General features: G+C 41.6%; 1 protein-coding gene across 11 annotated transcripts in view; it reads right to left on the bottom strand.

Moving 5' to 3' along the window:
- Positions 1-461: 461 nt before the first annotated feature.
- Positions 462-22,270, bottom strand: part of LMO7 (LIM domain 7) — a 142,797-nt gene continuing 120,988 nt past the window's right edge. For 10 of the 11 annotated variants that reach the window (XM_081907266.1, XM_081907269.1, XM_081907271.1 and 7 more), the window contains 11 exons: positions 19,957-19,982; positions 18,851-18,955; positions 17,340-17,432; positions 15,716-16,074; positions 13,717-13,773; positions 10,812-10,864; positions 9,737-9,956; positions 7,444-7,749; positions 5,807-5,915; positions 4,584-4,686; positions 462-1,249 (listed from right to left, as the gene is read on the bottom strand). In XM_081907266.1, the coding sequence (XP_081763392.1) occupies positions 1,227-1,249; positions 4,584-4,686; positions 5,807-5,915; positions 7,444-7,749; positions 9,737-9,956; positions 10,812-10,864; positions 13,717-13,773; positions 15,716-16,074; positions 17,340-17,432; positions 18,851-18,955; positions 19,957-19,982 (1,454 nt within the window). In that variant the 3' untranslated portion in view covers positions 462-1,226. The remainder of the gene's footprint in view (positions 1,250-4,583; positions 4,687-5,806; positions 5,916-7,443; positions 7,750-9,736; positions 9,957-10,811; positions 10,865-13,716; positions 13,774-15,715; positions 16,075-17,339; positions 17,433-18,850; positions 18,956-19,956; positions 19,983-22,270) is intronic. The other variant, XM_081907270.1, reaches the window with a different exon arrangement.

Here is a 22,270-nt window from a genome sequence, read left to right as displayed (position 1 = left end):
GGGTTCAGTTCAAAGGTGCTGAGCTTCTTTTTTTAAGGGAGGAAAGTCAAAGTTATTAACCTTTTTTTAGAGTGGCAGGACAAAAATGTTGAGCTTTCTTTAGGGCCTAAGGAAAAAGACGCTCATGAAAAGATCGCTCAGAAAACAATCAGCCTTGCAGCGAAAACTCCGTCTTTGGTTCTAGCGATCTTGAGCGAATGGAGGGTAGGGCGGGGCCGAATGCTCTTCTCCTCCCCCCGCTAAAGAAAAAGAACCTGCGATCGACTGCGATCTGCCAAAACCTCGCGGGAATCGACCAGTCGATCACGGTCGATCGGTTGGACATCCCTGCTTTACAACATAGCTATTGCCGATGCACAGGGGTGCTGTAACTGGACTCGCAGTTGAATTGTATCAGAGTTCACTGACATTTTCCTGCAGGGTTTCTTCCTTCTGGACGGAAAAATAAAGAATGCAAGCGGTTCAAGTGCAGTATCAGCAACTTTATTTACAAATACAAAATAAGTCAACAGAAGGGGGGAAATGCTCAATCTTATTAACTTGTTTGAGGTGCAAGTAGAGTTACATTTCTCAAACATGAAAAGAAAGAACGCCTCAGAAAAAATTTCCCCGATTGGCTCTAACTATTAAAGCACAATGAAATAGTGAATCCCAGGCAAAACAGACTGAAGTTTACATTTTAGTTTTAAAAACGATAATATTACTTAAGCTTAGTAACTCAAATATAGACAGCAGCCACCTGTATGTCTTTGAATGCAATTTCAGAATATCCTGCAGAACTTGATAGCATATACATCAGATGTAGAAACTGCGGTTACGAATACATACTTATTATTTCAGTAATGCTCATTTAAGAACATTAAAAAGCCTCTTCATATATGATTGGAAAATTAAAGCTATTTCCTCGCAAGTCTCCAACATTTTTAAATTACCCAATTCAATGTTTTTCTCCCTTTTGTATGTGTGTGTAGATATATATAAGGATGGAATTATACATTGAACTTAAAGCACTCTGTTTTATTTATTTTTAACCCAGAAATGTTTTATTGTGATTACCTTCTCATAAATAGCTCCATATAAGTATAATAAAAGATACCATGAATTTTCTACATGAGCTAGACAGGCAAAAATATTTTTTAAAAACCACACACACAAAATATATTTATAGATCTACAGCAGCAGCTTCCTCCTCTATCTGTAGCAGTGGTTTCATATTAAGGCTTCTATCACATAACGGTTGGCTGTCCAGCTGTTTAAAATAAGAGGAAAGAGAAGGATTAATTAATGCAGGGGTTCAGAAAGAGAGAAACATCTCCACTGCAAACTGCTTTCTTAAAATCCTCAAATATTTCTTGCATTCTGCTTAATTGTGCTAACAATATCCAAACTGTTCTGGAAAAGTAAGATAGTTTGGGGGTAGAACACCGAGAATTTCATTTTCAAGCTCTCATAATGAGATCCCCAATAAGTTGAATGAACTAGCACACTTAAGTGCCATTAGATTTTTCACAAGGCCAGCAGAAGGAGCTCTTGTAACAAATGTTTACTCATGAGCCAACTAATGGACAGAAAAGGAGGGGGAGGCTTGGAGAGAGAGAGACTTGAAGCTACCACAAGTTAGTAGCTGCCTGGAATTGTGGAAAGTTACAGTCAGGCTCCAATGAGCATTTCTCTCCTGATACATAGGAGAGAAGAAGGATTTCCATGAGCATGACAGCAGGAAAAAGGGTTAACCTCTCCCTCCACATCCACTGTGTTCCCAATGCTGCTCAGAGCTATTCACATTAGAATGACACAAAAGTGCATGAAAGCATTTAACATAATGCAATATCTATTTTGGCCCTTAGAAGGCCAGGACAACATGACTAGCAACAGCAGGAGTGTTCTTAAATGGCATTCCAAAATATACTGGGGATAGAAGAGGATGAAAAGTCTAAGGGCATGTGCCCATATGATTTGGCCTCAAATTTAAACACCTACACTTGTTATGATGTTCGACTGCACTAAGAATGATTTTCCTCAGCTTTTCCTTTCACATCAACAATTGCCAAAGTTCACATAACCAACATGAGGGGCTAGAAAAACTGAAGTCTTAGGCATGCAACCACTGGGCAGATATTTTGGCTACAAGTTAATGCTACCACGCACAACTGGGCACTTTAAAGGTGTCTGAAGCAGCCTCCACTGTGATTGGAAGAGTCTTACAGTATGGAAAGCCAGACAACCAGTCCTTATAATCTTATGTGGGCTAGCAAGCAAGCAATATGGGTGGAAGTATCCCACTACAGGGCTGGATGCAGACAGCAGTCCTGAACCCCTGAATTTAGAGCCACCTATAGGCATTTTGAGAAGAGCAGAAGCTGAGAGCAGTAGGGAGTCTAAAAAGGCAGGGATGTGGATTGACATAAAAAAGCAGATTAATATAAAAAAGCACGATTATAAGGAAAAACCCAAATAGGAACACAAAAGCTACCTTGACAGGACATGTTAAGTCAAGAAAGCATTTTCAAGTTTCCTTCCTACTCAGATGTTTCAAGAAAATGAAACATCTAAAGATGTGAATTGGCTCCACGGAAAAGAATTACATTTCAAGTGGCACCAAGGTGATATGAATATTACGTCTGTGTTATTAGATATGCAAAGATTCATTTACACAGAAAGCTAATCCCCTGATGTTGCAGTCATTGCGTGAGGAACTATTTCCAAACAAGGCTGAGATCTCATGATGCTTTGCTAAGGTGCCTACTCTTCTCTTGCCAAAGTCCCTGGAAGAGACAAGGTAACGTCAACCTACACTGGATTTCTTGCTGGGGAACCTTCCAAATATCATACATGGATAGGCCACTAACTCTTCAAAGCCTCATACTTCAAAAGAAACCTAGATAGGCTACACTAGTAAAAGTACTTCCACTTCATCTATAATGGAATTTGTGTAAGGTTAAAAACGTTGCCCTGTGATTTCATATAAAGCAAAAATCTGTTGGGTCAAAGCGGAGCTGACATTTCAGATATGTCATCTCCACCTAAATGTAAGTCAGGTAAAGGGACCCCTGACTGTTAAGTCAAGTCATGGACGACTCTGGAGTTGTGGCGCTCATTTCACTTTACTGGCCGAGGGAGCCGGCGTTTGTCTGCAGACAGCTTCCGGGTCATGTGGCCAGCATGACTAAGCCACTTCTGGCGAACCAGAGCAGCGCACAGAAACGCCGTTTACCTTCCTACTAGAGCGGTACCTATTTATCTGCTTGCACTTTGACGTGCTTTTGAACTGCTAATGTTGGCAGGAGCAGGGACCGAGCAATGGGAGCTCATCCCGTCGCGGGGATTCGAACTACCAACCTTCTGATCAGCAAGCCCTAGGCTCTGTGTTTTAGACCACAGTGCCACCCGCGTCCCTTGCAAATTAAGTCAAGCAACTATTAAAATGGCACACACAGCACAACACACATTATCCCACCTAAAAGGCCCCTCAGGACAGCATACTAAATAGCCACAAAACCTGAGTAAAGTAAAAAATAATAACTATAAAAGACCAGAACAATGGAACGAACTGGGATCAAAATCCAACAGCAACAGCCCACAGAATCCATAATTGGAAGGCAAGCAACTAATACTGAAGGCTGGTTAAAAATAAGGCAGTCTTCAGTAAACACTGAAGGTAAATAAGGCAAGATAATAATAATAATAAATAATAATAATAATAATAATAATAATAATAATAATAATAATAATAATTTTTATTTATATCCCGCCCTCCCCAGCCGAAGCCGGGCTCAGGGCGGCTAACAACAATAAAACAGTACAAAAGTACAGCACAAACAACAGTCTAAAATGCTGCAACCAGGAAGTTCCTGCCTCATGTGATCAGCAACTGTGCTTCTGATGGCAGTGGGATACACAGCAAAGCTTTCCTAAAGACAAATCTGAGTTTAACAAGATTAAGAGAGCAGAAGAACCAGGCCCCATGATCTCTAAGATATTTAATAAGTTGGCCACCCAACAGATTTCATGAAGCTGGAATCCTTAAAAGCATACTTAGGATCCCAGCCAATGAAAAATTAATTTTCTCAGCTCTTTAGGTCAAGTCTTCCTCCAGCTGTGACCACTAAGAGGAAGCCTTCTTCTCCCAGAGGAGGATGCTCCTTCAAAGCAGAATAAAATTTATGATTTGTCATAACTTGCAATATCTAAAACACTACAAACCATTCATCTTCCTCCCTAATTATTACTAATCAACTGTTTAATATGTAGGTGGAGTACTTTTAATGTATCATGACACTGAGAGAAATACAAAATAATGTAAAATAATATCCCTCAGGTATACTGGTTTCTTTTCTTTTACTCCTATTGTTCCAATTGCACTTTTGGTAATTGTTCCGTTTTTTTCTTTTTAAATATTTCAAATCAGAAAAAAAATGGCCTCATTGATCCAAGAAGAAAATCCTCACAAATCCCAGTAGAAACAACCACTACAACGCGAATCATCCCTATATCACATACACAGAGGAAAACCATAATTCTGAAAAGCATTTGGTGTAGGCATAAGTAATCAAAACTTTAGCATTGTTGAAGGAACCCCTTACTCTTAAATCTGAGATAGCAGTCATTGCAGAAGAGTTCATTGTTTCGGATCCGGACTTCAGTTCCGGCCTGAGAGCCCCCAAGGTCGCACCCGCAAGCATTGCACTGTGAAGAAAAAGGAACAATTAGCAGTATAAACACATTTTGCAATGATTTTTCAAATACAAGATTTGAACCATGTACCCTCTTCAGCAAGAGCAGGAGTGTGTTAATATGCAGGAGAGATTCTAATGCTAGAAACAAGCAAGGTGAAGAGCTGTGCACTTTAAGCAGAGAAGAGGAATGACCCAGGGATTAGGAAACGGGAGTCTTGCTTTCTGAAACAGAATGATTTCCATGGCACAAAAGAATAAAAAGCAGTGATTTTGGCACCAAGCATGAGTCACAATCAGATTCCTGCCACCCAAGATCTCCTTTCTTAAAGTCTGGTCAGACTTCATGTTTACAATGATATCAGTGCTACTATTTCTGTGTGAGAATGCTTCTTTAAGTGTATCTTACTTTATTTTTAAAAATCACACACACACAGCTTCTAAGAAATGCTCAGGATGGCTTGTAATATATAACTTCAGTATACATTGTTTGATGATTTTAAAGCAGTCATATTTTCAGATGGAACCACCATAAACCCATTCAATTCCAAAGGCTCACTAGAATTCTCCATCAATTTCCTGAAGACCCTAAACAAGCTAAACCAGAAGCTAAACAACCTCACCAGGAGGAGCTCCTAGGTCCCATCACTGAAAAAGCCTTACCAGCTTCAGACAGTGCTGGCATTCAACACAAAGCCCCACCCCCTTATGACCTAAGTGCACAGGAAGTTTCCTATTGGAGCCAGAAGTGTGTGGTGGTGGCGGCAGAGGGACTATATTCTTCCATACATTAACTACCCTCATTGTGTGAAGGCAAACAGATGAAGATTTGAAGACCGAACTAATCCACCTTACGTGATTAAGGATGTAATTGCAAATGTAGAATGCTAATTCAGATGTGTGCAAGGTTGCATGAAACCACTGATGGAACGTATTTCAAAATCCTCAATCAAATCAAGAACCTGATTATTTTAATTTGAAGCAGGTGAGCAAGCAGAGATATTTGCCAGGCTGAGTTATGCATGCAGCGCAAGGTTGATTAGCAGAGCCCCTAATTCAGTGTCTTCTAAGTTGCCATGCTAGCCGGCAGTGTAAGGTTCCTCCATCTCCCTGGCGTTTTGCCCACCTCTCACCTTAAAACAATGTAAATGATAGCAAAGACCAAGAGATTCGATGATCATGGCTGCTCCTTTGCCCAGAACGTTTCTACAGTATGAGCACACTCGCTTTCCACTGACCGACCTAGATACAGAACAAGAAAGCGGCTGAGAGGCAGATTTTAGGAAACGAGAGAAATGTCATTGAAAAGAAGTGCTACGACAGCATGAGTAATGAACCCAAACTCAGGACTGCTAGAAGAAATCTGCAAGTTACTATCCTAGAACAGAAATTTTCAAATCGGGAAGAGAAGTTACCATTTCAATGATTAAATGAGTACCTTCAGCAATCTTTCATGCAACATAGTGCCACCATAAATTTTCAACATAAATTACAATGTCCAAAACGATTCTAAATTTAGCATGCAGGAATATATGATTTAGATTCCTCTCTTTTTCTTTATCTGTGGGAAACGATTATGAATACATTTCAGAAAGTGCTCCTATCCAAATCCCAACAGCTGTATATTTTTAGGCAACACAGCACTAGGCTGGGACATACAACAGAAACCTCTCTGAAGTTCTGCCATATAAAATTTGAAGATAACACTACAGACTAGTTCACATATTGTATTGCTGATCACTAACAGTTGGGAGACTGGAAACTTCCCGATGAGCTTGCAAATGCTTATTCCATTCCTTGCATTGTCATAAATAAGCATGATTTTACAGTGTCATCAAAACTGATGTAACCGTGGTCTGCTCTCAAACCAGAGAGGTTAAAAACCAGCATTAAAAAGTTGCAAGAAGACAAGTCTCATATTATTTACATAATATAAACATGCTCTTAATGTACATTTTCCACAGAAAAAGCCATACAAAGTACCATATTTTTCCGTGTATAAGACGCCCCCATGTATAAGATGCCCCCTATTTTTGTGCACTCCAATTTAAGAAAATGCAGGGGGAGGGGATGGCTCCATGTATAAGAGGACCCCCACTTGTCAGCATAATTTTTAAAGAAAAAAACCTAGTCTTATACACGGAAAAGTATGGTATTCAACAACCCTGAAACAAGGAGGGGTGAACATGGTACTTGGGTGCTTAAATGTGTGCATTCATGTTCCAATTAAATACACATTGTAAAATGAAATTGTATAACATTAGTTACCAACTGATTTTATAACATTAGTTACCAACTGATTTAGAACCCATAAATATCAATTATGAGGAAAGGGTTAGAGAGAATCACATCTTGGGTAGGCCACAATCCTTGGGATGACCCTGTTCAAAATCTCACCCTTCCAGAAGGAGGTTGAAATGGATATATACCCAATGCCTGAGCCACTGGCTTACAGAATATATGTGTGCATGGCTTGATTTTATAAACATACACTTTGAGGCATTAATCACTTTAAGAATAAAACAGCAAAAGAGGCAGAGCTGACAAAATATTTTTTATGTCCCTCTAATTATGTAGTGCAAAACACATTCTGCAGCTCTGTGTGGAGTCTCCAGAGCTTGCAAGCTTAAAAATAAATGGTGCCATTTTAATTATTTTCTGCACGGATGGAAGGAGTTCATTGTTCTCTACATCATCCTTTACGAAAACACCGTAACGTTAAGTTATGCATAAAAGTTTTTAGCCAAAAGTTTTAGACAGAACCCCATACCTGCTGCGTTGCTGAGTTCCAGACTGGGAAGCAGAAGTTGGTGACTGAGAACGGGGAGCAGGAGATTGTGCAGATGGAAGAACATGAGGCAAGGATGAAGTTTTCATGGAACTGGCCGAAGGAGATGGCAGGCTGGAAGAGGGTATGCGCATGTAGGCACGATTTGAAGTGGACACTACAGGAGGCACATGGTGACTAAAATCTTGACTAGATGATAAAGACAGTGAAGATCCAGACTGGCCCATCCAGGAATGAGGCCTCCGGGAATTTGTTCTTGAAGAATCAAGGTTATCCAAACTCTCACCTCTGTACGTTAAAAAAGAAGAAGATTATATGGCTGCCTTTGTAGCAAGAAGGTGAAGGTTGAGCATAGTGTGCTTCAACAGGTTTGCATTTTTTTGGTAACAAAATGGTACTTTGGTCAGAGCACACCTGAAGTACCGTGTCCAGTTCTGGTTGCCACAATTTAAGAATGATATTGACTAGCTGGAATGCGTGCAAAGGAGGCTGTGGCATTTGCCTTCCTAGGTGTGTGACATCATACTGAGTTCATAAGGAAAGGGTTAACTAATTGTAAAATGACTAACCAATGGGAACCCAAGGGGCGGAGTTAATTGTGTATAAGGTTCAAGCACAGAGGGTTTTTTGGAGGAGTTAGAGTGGTTGAGAAGACAGTCTGGAGCTAGAAGAGACAGAGGAGATAAGTCTGTGGGTTGGGCTAGTCTGGTGTGAGAGAGTGAGAGAATTGGTTAAGAGGAGTCAGTCAAAGAGCTGAGATAATCAGTCAGAAGGTATCTAGGAAGGTATAGGCCGGTAAAGAAACTAAAGTTAAGATACTGACAGGACTATTATCTGAGAAACCATAAGCTTGTTAGTGTTTATAAAATAAACTTGTTTATTTGGTTCACTTTTAACAAATGTTTGGACTCAGTGTTTTACCCAAGCGTAACGGGTTGGTGGCAGCGGGGAAACAAGCACAGTGGTGGCACAGGTATCAACAGACCGTTAAACGTCTGGGGACCCTGTGTGATTGCCACAGAGGCCAACCAAGATGAGCAAGGGTCCGGAAAGCCTTATGAGGAACATTTGAGGCAGCTGGGTGTGTTTAGCTTGGATAAGAGGAAACAGAGGAAGGCATCTTCAAATATCTAAAGGGCTGGCACATGGAAGATGGAGCGAGCTTGCTTACTCCTGCTCTGGAAGCTAGGACCCAAACCAATGGATTCAAGTTACAAGAAAGGAGATTCTGACTAACCATCAGGAAGAACTTTCTGATGCTAAGATCTGTTGGACAGTGGAATGAACTCTTCAGAATGTGGTGGACTCTCCTTCATTTCAAGCAGAGAGTGGATGACCATCTATCACAGAGATGCCATGATGGCCACTAGCTTAGAGAACTTTGGACAAATTCATAGAGACTACTAATCTGTCTGTTTGTCCATCCATCCATTTAATATACCACCCTTCATCTGTAGATCTCAGGACAGTTCTCGACATAAAAATATGGCTACATGGAACTTGCAGATTCAGAGGCAGAATATACCACTGGCAATGGGTGAGGTAAGGTTATTGCATTCATGCCCTGCTTGTGAGGTTCCCATAGGCATTTGGCTGGCAATTGTGGGAAAGGAGGAAGCTGAACTTTTCTTATGATGTTAACAATGCTCCCAGATGTTCAGATTCAAAGCCAATTTCTATAATAGGTTCACAAAGTGACAAACTATGAACTCCCAACTGTGAAGCGAGTTGTTTTCCACATGAATACACAGGCGGTCTAAAGGACCATGCCAAGGTGGCAATGGATTCATGTTTCAGAAGCAGCAGTTCCTCAAGCTTCAAGGAAACTCTCTTCCAAAATGGAGAGGAGCTTCAAAATCAGTTTGGAAGATAGCCCGTGGGCCTGCTGTTCCAACAAAACAAAAGCAGACCCAAGGCTCTTGAGAGTAACAAGAATAGCTCTTTCAATCTCAGCTAGGGTGAATACCCACACACACGTTGGGAATCCAAGAAAAAATATTTCATCAACAAATTTTGCTAATGCAGCTCAAATAGGTACAAGGATCATAGCACAGGCTGCTTAAATGATACATCAACTTCAAAAACAGTGTACTACAACCAGGAATTATCACTATCCAAGGGGAAAATACAAATTTTCATGAAAAAATTGAAAATTTGATCCATCTCAAATTAAAATAAATTCTTTTCTTGACTGCTTTGTAAATCAATCACAGCTCCAGAATGGCATGAGCATCATACAGTCAATGATAGGCAACACACAGTGAATCAATATTACCTCCTCATTTTAGTGCCAATTAGACTAACAGGCTCTTTGTGCATACTGGAACTGCGTTGTCTGATCCAGCTGTTGTCGGTGTGTAGGGATGTCTTCTTTCTCATTTCCTGAAGGATCTGCTGTCTTTCCAGCTCAGCTGGGGACAAGCCATGCTCTTTCTGAGATCTCTTCTGTGAGTCACCAGCATTTGAGGACTGCTCAGAAAGTTTGCTCTTCATGCCTAATTTGAAAAATAGAGAAGCATAGACACACAAATCACACAAGTGCACTAAAGGGGTGGAGGGGAGATAAAAAGCAAACTCAGTAACATCTCTTATGATGCACGATACTCTATATGCATTGTAGTATGAGTCATGATTCGTGACAGAATACTGATAGAAAGGTGAAGCATTCTGCCTACTTTTTACAAAGGCAAATCTCTGCTCCAGTGGAGAAAAATACTGGTGTTAAAATGACCTGTGAGTCATCCAAATGGTTGCATCTCCCTGGGATCTAGTGTTCAATAATGTGCAACATGTCCCGACATTCTGACCCAGATCAGATTATGTACCTACCTGTACCTATAGGTAAAGGTAAAGGAACCCCTAACCATTAGGTCTAGTCATGGCTGACTCTCGGGTTGCAGCGCTCATCTCGCTTTACTGGCTGAGGGAGCCGGCGTACAGCTTCCAGGTCATGTGGCCAGCATGACTAAGCCGCTTCTGGCGAACCAGAGCAGCTCATGGAAATGCCATTTACCTTCCCGCCTGAGTGGTACCTATTTATCTACTTGCACTTTGATGTGCTTTGGAACTGCTAGGTTGGCAGGAGCAGGGACCGAGCAACAGGAGCTCACTCCGTCGTGGGGATTCAAACCACCAACCTTCTGATCGGCAAGTCCTAGGCTCTGTGGTTTAACCCACAGCGCCACCCGTGTCCCACCTGTACCTATAGACAAGGCTTAAGTTCTGCAATAATTCAGTCTTACCAGACAACCAATGACAAAATAATCCAGTATCTCATATTGTTTCCGAGCAGCTTTTTTTTAAAAATCCCCTTTTACAAAAAATAATAATAATATGCACACACCACTCACCATTTCTATTTGCATGATGATCATCTAGATCTGGAGTTGATCTGGATTTACTTCTAAAAACAATTAAGAAGTTACATATTACTAGCTTTACTCACCTCACCTCAACATACCCCATCCCCTCACAAACCTCCTCCTCCTTCCTTTACATGTGGCTAACCCGGCCTCCTCTCTCCCCTTACATTCCTCACTTTACAGCTCAACCAAACCATGGGCCACACAAGCTGCAAAGGAAGAGCCAGGCTAGGCCAGCTCCCCATCATCTGCTCTTCTGCTGATTCCCTCCTCAGACTCCACTGAGCACCACTGAGGCTGAAATGGCAGCAGTGGTGTAGCAGAGGACGACGGTTGCCAGGGTGCTACCACAGCCTGTCCTAGTTATTCCTTTCACCGTACTGCTCATGTGGCTGCCTACTGGTGACCACATGAACTGCATGTGACAACAGCCTTATGATTTTATTATACAGAGAGATTTAATCCTGCACAGCATTTGCAAATTGTATGTCGGTATGGAGAACCATCCAGAGAACAGTCCAGACCCCTAATCTGCACTGCTGATGGGGATTAAGATGTGGTTGAGGTGTCCCTCAACTGTATTCCACCAGTTTTGGGTTGGCCCAAATGGGGCATTTTAGGGATGGGGTGGAGCAAGCGACAGATCTGATGGAACAAAAGCCAGCTCATTTCTTGGTGAGGGATCCAATCGGAGCCCCACTCCTGGCCCAGCCTAAAAGCTGGTGCTGCGAAAGAGAAGAATCAACTGCCCCAACCTTCACCGCAAGCAGCGGAACTGTAAATGTAGTGGACAACCCGCTGCTCCACAAGCTCTCTGCCTCAATTAGGATTGCTCCCTTAAAACAGTCAGGAAATAGGGTCAAGCAAATGCATATGGATAAAGCGAACAAGAGTCCCAGGAAGATTCGGAGGATTATAGACTGCAACATATTCAGCCAGTTCATTGTGATTTTCATTTGGAGAGGTACAATCATATAAGGTGGGAAATACCGTAACTGCTGTTTCAATGTTCACTACATAAGGACAAGATAACTAGGCACTAATGGGAAAATGCCTCAGACATATGGATATGAATGGAAGATGTAACAATTAAAAATAGATCAGGAACACTGAACATATTCCCCCCCCCCGAATGTCTTATGTGACTACAGAAGCTCAAGCAAATCCTGTCACTGTTGATATCTTTGCTCACTTCTACGCCTACTCTTTGCTTTTCATATTTTAGATTATACAACCATGTGGGTGAGCAGTATGATGTAATGACGGTCAATAGTGGTTGAAGATAAAAAAATAACAGCTGAAATTATCTGGTGCCTCATTAAGCCAGTCACATCTAAATTTTCCTCTACGTTGAAACATATACTGATAAACATGGTGCAGAGGCTGTTGTGAATCACAGAATTACACTTTAACATCTGACTTTGTTACATTACATCATATCTGAAGGACTTCCAAAAATACTATTAGTATATGGTTTTATCTCTTCTAAAAACCCCAAAAATATTCTGCAGCTGTGGTGGCTTTGTTTTATTGTGGTATGATCTAAGGCAGGGGTAACTCAACTAGGTGCTGCCCAGATGCTCTTATCAGACTCATCACCCTCTGATCACTGGCCACATCTGCAGGAATTGACGTTCCAACAACCTCCTTTACTACCCAAGATCTAAGGCAATGCAGCTGAAATGACACTTTATCCCATCATACTTCCATAAAAAGGTAAAGGGACCCCTGACCATTAGGTTCAGTCATTACTGACTCTGGGGTTGCAGTGCTCATCTTGCCTTATTGGCCGAGAGAGCCGGCGTACAGCTTCCAGGTCATGTGGCCAGCATGACTAAGCTGCTTCTGGCGAACCAGAGCAGCACACAGAAATGCCGTTTACCTTTGGAGCAGGCTCTCTTCCCACCCCACCACCGCCCCAGTTTTAGGCTTCATATATTTATTCCTCAGAAGCAGCTCTATCTATGATCCGCCTGAAGCCTAGCAGTGCTCTGCCACAGGTATAGGTAAAAGGTAAAGGGACCCCTGACCATCAGGTCCAGTCGTGACCAACTCTGGGGTTGCGGGGCTCATCTCGCTTTGTTGGCCGAGGGAGCCGGCGTACAGCTTCCGGGTCATGTGGCCAGCATGACTAAGCCGCTTCTGGCAAACCAGAGCAGCACACGGAAACGCCGTTTACCTTCCCGCCAGAGCGGTACCTATTTCTCTACTTGCACTTTGACATGCTTTTGAACTGCTAGGTTGGCAGGAGAAGGGACCAAACAATGGGAGCTCCCCCCACCGCGGGGATTTGAACCGCCGACCTTCTGATCGGCAAGTCCTAGGCTCTGTGGCTTAACCCACAGCGCCACCCGCATCCCTCTTCATACTTCCATAAAGGTAAAGGTAAAGGTACCCCTGCCCGTACGGGCCAGTCTTGACAGACTCTGGGGTTGTGCGCCCATCTCACTTAAGAGGCCAGGGGCCAGCGCTGTCCGGAGACACTTCCGGGTCACGTGGCCAGCGTGACATCGCTGCTCTGGCGAGCCAGAGCCGCACACGGAAACGCCGTTTACCTTCCCGCTGGTAAGCGGTCCCTATTTATCTACTTGCACCCGAAGGTGCTTTCGAACTGCTAGGTTGGCAGGCGCTGGGACCGAGCAGCGGGAGCGCACCCCGCCGCAGGGATTCGAACCGCCGACCTTTCAATCGGCAAGTCCTAGGCGCTGAGGCTTTAACCCACAGCGCCACCTGCGTCCCGTCATACTTCCATAGTTGCCCATTATTAAGTAATCCACAAACTAATGCTGTATTTCCCTAAGCTGTACCAGGATTCCAGCGTTTCAGAGGCACACTTGTAGAAGAATCCCAAACAAGCATAAATTGAAGGACAGGGAAACCAGCATAGTTTTACCTGTTAGTACTGAAGTAGCCTGTTGGTTCATCAGAATTTCTTGATGTTTCAAAATGCCTAAAGTAAACACGCATTAGAATGAATAGATTACACAGGAAGAGATACTCATTTGGCTGGCACTGCAGGAAGATACAAAACCATGAACAATAGCCTCCCACATATTGAACAAGAAATTCTTGCAAATCTAGATTTGCATCCAAGAAAACAGGAAGCTGTAGGAGAAGGGATGGCAGATTAGGAAGTTGGACCTGTTCTTTGTTGTATAATTTACAACAGCAGTATGACTTGTCTTAGAAATGCTCAGTGCCAAGTTCTGAGCATTTACAGTTTGCAAAATAAAAATAAAATAAAATGTATACACTATATTTCACTTTTGCAATGCAAGATCTGAGGTTCTTATGCACTTGAATTCATTTTTAAGGTTTGGACACAAACATTGGGAAGACACAGCGATGGTGTGACTGAGAAGCACATGGGCAAGGGAAATCTGTGGAGGGAGGAAGAGAAATTAAAACCTCCCCCTCTCTGCAAACTTACTTTCTCCAGCTAAGCAATGAGAAAGCAAAGATCTGCTCCTATTTCTCAGTGGGCAGAGATAGCTGATTATTCAGACAGCTTTCAGTGTGCCTGGATGGCAACTTCTCCTGGATTCCTTTTGGTGTGCTCAGAAAAGGGCAACCCTTAGTGCACAGAGAGGAAGCCACGGGAACTTTAAAAAAGCAGATTGCAATGTTGCCTCTCTGGTGCACTAAGACGTGGGAGTGCAGTGCAGAAAGTCTCAGTGCAGAAAGAGAAGAAACTGGAGGGAGGGGAAAGAGAGACAGAAAGGGATGGGTGCTAGTTAAAGGTGTGTGACTGTGTGCTGCCTGGCCACAGCCACCTATGCAAGGCAGTTCCCAAAAGCTTTACACTAGAGTAATGTGGCCCTTGCCTTCCCCCCCCCCCCAAGGATTCCTGCCCTGGTTTAAATACAGGTAGATCTGCAAAATATTACAGTCCTGGTGGGCATCCATTGTAAGTGCTAAGGACTATGTACACACAGCAAACTAAAGCAGTGGTGGCAAAACTGTTGCCCTCGAACGCTCACCAGCCTTGCCCAGCATGGCAAGGGGTGATGGAGCTAGAGGGCCACATATAAGCCTTCCTTGACCTAAACAAACATGCAGATGTAGTGCCTACGTTAGCATCTATTCACTTAAAGCACGTTGGTTATCTATGCATCTGTTTGCAACAGGCCTGCAGCAGGCCTTCTTACCTGTAAATCACACAACAATAAGATGGTTTAAGAATGGGGGAGGCACAACTGATGGCAAATACTTAATCCAGCTTTCCTTGGTAAATTTTGCTGCAGAGCTTAACTGAAACAGTTCTTCTGGAAATCAGTCAGTGTAGTTTCATGGAGAGGGAAAGTGTTATAGTTATTATGGTTTAGTGATGGGGCAAAAACCTAAATGAGGGGTCTGGGCACCAGATTCATGATTCCTGCATCCTAACATATCAAGTTAGGATTGGCTCTAGAGTCCTCAAATGTCCAGGGAGATCCTAACAGAGTCATATATGGGGTTCTTGCCCATTGTAGCACTTGGTGTCAGCCCTCCTGAAAGACCCAATTATTGATTTACGAAGGTGGGATGAGGGTAAATGAAGAAAGCTTATTCTGGATGCTGTGACAAGAACTCCACTAGGACTTGGTTGCTGCTGCAAGTGTGTATTTGCATCCAGGGATACTTGCAGCCATAGCAAACAGAGCTTTTACCAAAATCCTACCACAAACCTCAACATAAATAGTCCAGTTAACAATCTGAAACTTACATTGTTTCAAAACAAGCCTATTGACTGATTCTATTGCTTTTTGCACTCACAAGTACTTGTGCATCAATATACGGTAATAAACTCTCATGAATATAAAGTATTTTAGTTGTACATTTTTTAGTTTATGCTTATGCCTTCTGTAGGTCACTATAGCAAAAAAAACCATAGCGAAACACTGAATGCACACCTTTGATACTGGGGCCTCTGTATCGAAGTTTCCTTGACTTGTTCAACCTGCAATTTCTGTTCTGCTGCTTCCTGATACCTCGGCTCCTCTGCATAGGACACATTTCGTTCCTTCTCACGTTCTAGTTCTTGGCGCTTCCTCTCTTGTTCTATTCGTAACGCAGTTGCTGCTTCTTCCAGTCTCTGGGCCTCCTCAAGACGTTTCCTTTCCTCTCCCTTCTTCTCCTGTTCTCGTTCTTCTTCCCATCGTCTACCAGCATCAGAATAGTCAGCCTTGTGATCTCCATTTGCTCTCCACATGGAAACAGGAGGTTCTTGTGCAGTTACAGACACAGTATTTGGCTTCAATACAGTCCCCTCCTAGAAGAGAGTGCAAGGCGTATAAAAATGAAGCAGACAGGATGGCGCAGAGTTTTAGGAAATGGAACCATTGAATATTATTAGCACTTGCCCTAGCCTCTAACTTTTAAAATTAGTGGGTTTTGCCATCTTTAGCACATTTAGTACTTCTACTTACATTTTATTTTACTCATTTGCTTTAACTTAAAGCAGGCATTTATTTTTAAGTTTTAACCCATTTTTAGCTTCCTGTATTGTATTTCTTGTACACCGCTTAGGGATGATTGCACTTAAGTGGTCCATTATCAACCATTTAAGTCTGTCACACTGTAAGTTTACATGATTAAATATGATATTTGCATTTTGTGGATCTGGGAACTGAACGCTATACCTGCTAAGCCTCTGGCGAATGAACACTTGTAGATTAGTCAGCATGACCTGCACTGTAGAGCCCTCATGCAGGGCTAAAGCTATCTAAACTTTTCTTGAAGTCTTCCAGCAATCTCCATGGTCATGGACACAAACAACTAAAAGATCGATTGTAGTTTGTATGCAACCTGCCAGTTGCTGCTATTCATAAAAAAAGAGAGAGCTTGCATAGGACCTTGGTACAAGCGAAGTTGGCATGAATAAAGGTGAGAGCGACAGTCTTCCGTCCATCCACCTTGTATCCAAATTGACAATACATCCATTGTCAAAAAGAAGTCTTACCTGGACTTCCTTCTTAAGATTTTTAATTGAAACTGACTTAAGGAAACAGATTGGCAACAGCTGGTGAAGGTAAGCAGTGACACAAAGACACAAATTAAGCCACCAACTACTACACAATATGTGTTTTGCAATAAGAAATTCTGCTTGGATCTCGTGGTACAGATTTCCCCAAACTAGTGCCTTCCAGATGGATCTGGACTTCAACATGGCTAATGGTCATGGTTGGTGACAGTTGTAGTTCAACAACATCTCAGGGACACCAGGTTGAGGAAACCTACCTAAATGGAACTGTTAGCATCTATTTTGACTTTCAATGTTTTTTGATGCACATTTTAAGATGATTTATCATTACTGCTAGAAACTCCTGCTATTCATGGATTTGTGATTTTTAGTTTGTCCTGATGAATCTATTATCATCATCCTGTTCCTGTTTAGATTTTCTTCTAGTGGAATATAGTTGCCTGCATTTCCTGATTCTGATGCATTTGCTTACTAGCCAGGAACAAAGCAAATTGTAAATTTTGTTCCATGGAAGTACCAAGAGAGGGTAATTCACAATAAGTTATAGAGCTCACCTCATTTAAGTATTTGGAGTTCTCCTTTTCAGCCTCTTTCTGAGCTTTCAGCCATTCTTCCTTCAGTCTCTCTTGTTCGCGCCTGTATTTCTCCTAGGTTTTTTTTTAAAAAAAGTATATTAATTTAATGGCATAATTAGCTGAACATATATTTTCTGGCAATGTAAACTGCATAGAAATGTGGTATGTTCACTGTACTGTACAAAGTAAGATAAATCCATAGTTGGGCAAACCTTGCACACAATCTTTTACATTATAAATATCAGTTTCATTTCAAATAGTGCCCTCTCAATAATGTCAAAAACTCAGTACTCTTATGAAAGCTAGTTCTGGCAAATCAATGGCAAGGGAAGGTACTTTCTGATATACAAAAAAAGCACTTTTGAGGATGTGTAAAGGCATGGGTGGCACTGTGGTCTAAACTACTGAGCCTAGGGCTTGCCAATTGGAAGGTCGGTGGTTTGAATCCCCGCAACAGGGTGAGCTCCCGTTGTTTGGCCCCAGCTCCTGCCAACCTAGCAGTTCGAAAGCACATCAAAGTGCAAGTAGATAAATAGGTACTGCTCTGGTGGGAAGATAAACAGCATTTCTGTGTGCTGCTCTGGTTTTGCCAGAAGCGGCTTAGTCATGCTGGCCACATGCCCTGGAAAAACTGTCTGCGGACAAACGTCAGCTCCCTTGGCCAGTAAAGCAAAATGAGCACCACAACCCCAGAGACATTCGCAACTGGACAACTGTCGGAGTCCTTTACCTTTACCTTTAAAGGCATGGTGGTGTGGAAGTATAATACAAATTTGTAATTGATTCTAACGCTGCACAAATACCATAATTGTTACCTTGGTGCTTTCTTATTTACCTATTATTTTACTTCTTCCTATAAGAAGCAACCCACTCTTCCTAGAAAGGAATGGGTTAACCTTAACTTCTGTTTAGGGAGCAAAAATAAGTCATCAGACTTTTAACATTTCATCTCAAAGCAGGATTCGGTTTTGTCTCAAGCATCTAATTTCTCAGAGATTTATGCAATGGATTAGAACATAGGGAGGTTGGACAGTAATAAACACACAACTGGTTCTCAGACAGCAGCATTCAGGATGCATAAGAACATATTAAGATGGCATATGCTTTGCCCCAGAAGCCTTTTACTCTAAAACAGATGATAAGACATCAAAATAGGATGAACTCAGAGGTGCTTATTTGGAAATAAAACCTATTAGCAAAATGAGATTTTATTCTAAGTATCTATACAAAGGGTTGAACCACAAAGCAATTATAAACCACATATTGATACCATGTTTAGTATTAATGGTGGGGATTTCCATCTTTAATTGTTTTAAAATAGCAGTTATATTCTCCCCAAAACCTAGCCTCACTAAGTTAACCTTAAATCACTATAGACCATTTCCATTGGCAGCCTAAATTCCAGGGTAGGCTTATTTGGGAGGTCAGTCTGGCTGGCCAAATCCAGAGCCAACCTTGTAGTGATGGACACTGCATTATTAAGTCCACACCTGAAGTAAGCGATCCTGTTCTGCTTGCCATTTCTCTTGTCTTTTTCTTTCTTCCTCTTGATCCCAGGCCCAGCGGCTAGAAGCACTGATGGGCGGAACTGGGAGCTGAAACACAGAAACATAAAATCAGCTAGAGCAGAATGTCTTGTTTTGCTTTGAACACACACACACACACACACACAAAAATTACAATGTCAGTTACAGTCTTAGACCAGAAATAGATATTTGGCAGTGAACATGGATTCCCAATCTTGAATTTGTCTTACGTTTGACAGAGTGGGCAGATAAGGAAAATGCTTAACCCTGCACACTTTTGCTCTGCAAGCTATCATACCCACCCAACTTGGCCAGTCTTGGAAAATGCCCAAGGAAAAGGAGGGCTCAACTCTGTTTCTTCCCGCTTCCATGGGCAGAAAACATCCCAGGTTTGTGTATTAGAGGCAATTTGAACTGCTAGGTTGGCAGAAGTTGGGACAGAGCAACGGGAGTTCATTCTGCCACACAGATTCCAACTGCCAACCCTATGATTGGCAAGCCCAAGAGGCTCAGTGGTTTAGACCACAGCACCAAATGCTGGCTCCCTCGACCTGAAGTGAAATGAGCGCAGCACCCCATAGTCTCCTTTGACTGAATTTAACCATCTAAGGATCCTTTACCTTTTTACCTTTAGAGGCAATGTGATATTGGGAGTACTTTTTGCTCCAAACATCTGGTTACATTCCTTGTTCACCAAATAAAGCTATCTTATGAAGAACCTTTCTTTAGGTTTCAAGCAGGTAGATTTACAGTCATGGGGTGGTAATCCACTACAATAATTAACATGACTAAGCTAGATCCATTAACTTTAACAGGTCTGCTCTGAGCAAATATTAGTTGAATACCACCCATAGTTCTTGTTCATCAGTTTTTAAAGTAATAATTTTCATGATAATGTGTGAGTGTATATTTCCCCCCAAGTTATGCATTATTCTATTTTATCTCATAATAACATCTTTATCGCTTTGAGTATTCATTTTCATTTGTGGGAATGTACGTATTTTTTTAATGTTATATTATTATCTCATTAGTTAAATACTATTTACTATAACTTAAGCAGCAATACTCACATCAGGAATGGCAGGCTCTGGGCCTCCTGAAGAAATAATTTTAAAAAGAAAGAAAAAGGAACTTTGTTAGTATGACCTGGAAGGTACCATTTAAAGTTCTAGGCTATTGGAAGGCACCATTTAAGCTGTTGGGCCCATTCCCTTACCAGGTCAAGGACTTTCAGATGAACAAACACCTATTAGAATTGTATGATTTTACAGTTTTTCATCAGTTGGACAAGCAAGGGACAAACAGCTGTTCTACACAGAAAAACACACAACAACGATGGTAATCTTAAAGGGTGAATATGTGCGTCACCACATCAAGAGAAAACTGAGAGAAGTCTTTATTTTCCCCAGACTTTCTCCAGGGTTTCATAATGCTTGCCAAAGCAGTATTTTATCAGGAATGTTATATTCCCGCATTTTTTTCAGATCGTAATCCACCACAGGCTTCTGACCACAATAAGCAGGAAAAGATAGCAGCTGTAGGACAATTAGGGAGTGAGGATCTCTCAGTATGCACTGAAACGTGGATAGTCTTAGAATGATATGAGGGACAGCAAAACAAAAACACACAAAAAGAGATATCGGGATTAATATATCACACGTCAAACTCAGTGAACTGGGTTGGAAAAGACCTCCCTCTTTCCTCCTCTCCCAAGCCAGAAACGAGGAGTGCACCAGAAAAAGATGGACACATCCTATTCCCTGCCTCAAAAGTTGAGTAGCACTGGCAGAAAGCACAGTACAAAAACAGGCTGCATGAGGCACAGCACATAGTTCATAGGTGCTGCATGCAAGATTCATCACTCAATGCTCCCCCCCCCCACTTTAACAATGCACAATGGAAATAGGAAATATCAACTTAATGGATATCTACAAATTTGTAGACACAGCATAGATAGCTGTAAATGTGCAATAATATTACTTAATATTGCTTTAGTCTTAAAAGAATTCATCTCAACTTTAGCAATACCACAAAGTTCACTAAAAAATCTTCTTTTAAAAACCTGGCTAGAACCACCAAGCCACTTTTCAATTAGAGATAAGCAAAAGCTCATCGCAAAGAATACACTGGAAAAAAACCCCACTTCTACTAACGCAGTATACAATTAAACAACGTATTATCTGAAAGTTACTACTCATGTACTTTTCTGAAGGTCTAGGGCCATCAATAGGGATGGCTCCCTTTTTGTTGTTCTTAAAGAAACAGCTGCACATACATTTTTATCTTGCTTACCAACGGCATTACATTGGTGTATAATTCACTTTCATTCCAACCACAGTTTAACTTCTATGTGATTCTCCTTAGCACCCATTTTTGCAATGCCAAAACCAACCACATACAACAGATAGGTCAAGTTGTGCTTTTTGCTTTGTCTGATAGATTTTTAAAAAATTTACTAGATATATTAATCACTCAGCATAATGCTCTTAGGGCAGCGTATATAAAAATAATAAAAACACGCACAACAGATTGGTTAAGTGCTCCTGCACTGGAACTGTATGCTGAGAAACTGTATAACTTCCAGAGAATTGCAACACTAGCAGTAATATATTACTGCTAGTGTTGCAATTCTCTGGAAGTTACTTTAATACTTTATATATACACAAAATAAAGTACTGGGATTATGGTGGCAGACTGCAAATAATTGTGTAGAGGTTGTTATCTCTTCTGGTCTACTGTATAGGAAACGTTTAACAATCATTTCCCATCTGCAACACATGGGCACTCTCAGCGGTATTTGTTATCGAGGGAAGGTACGTATTTTTACTTATTAGTGACAACAAAGTCTCTTTGCAACAGCTCCGTCCTGACAGAAGGTGAGCGGACTCTCACATCAGATGACAAACATGCGATAAAAAGATGAAGTGGAAAATTCTAAGGAAACCAGTGAAGATAATAAGACCACGTTCCATACCTGTCCAGCAGTCTGTATTGTGAAGCGCATTCCATGTTTGGAAAAGCCCTATCTGCACAGCCAGAGAAGCGGAGGGATTGAAATGTACAAGGAGGCCAAGGCCTCCCATTCTCCCCTCCGTTCTCTTTGAAAAGAACTTATAGAGGAATATGCCATCACAATAAAGGATGCTTGACAGCTATGCTGAGACATTGCAGATACCTGCACTAACCCCATAAGCGCAGGAGGTACTGTAATTCACTCAGCAGTATATCACTAGGACAAACCATCCAAACAGAGTCAAAGAGAAGCATTTTAATAGTTTGTACTTATCAAAGGGAAGTATATATTCAAGGGAAAACAGAACTTTGGTGATACTTAATGTTATAATAAATGTGAAGTGCCTTAATCACTTCAACACATTCCATGTG

The sequence above is a fragment of the Podarcis melisellensis genome (assembly GCF_964234715.1).
Source record: "Podarcis melisellensis genome assembly, chromosome: 4".
Classification (NCBI taxonomy): domain Eukaryota; kingdom Metazoa; phylum Chordata; class Lepidosauria; order Squamata; family Lacertidae; genus Podarcis; species Podarcis melisellensis.
Note: the sequence above shows the minus strand (reverse complement) of the source record. Positions and strands in the feature narration are given on the sequence as shown.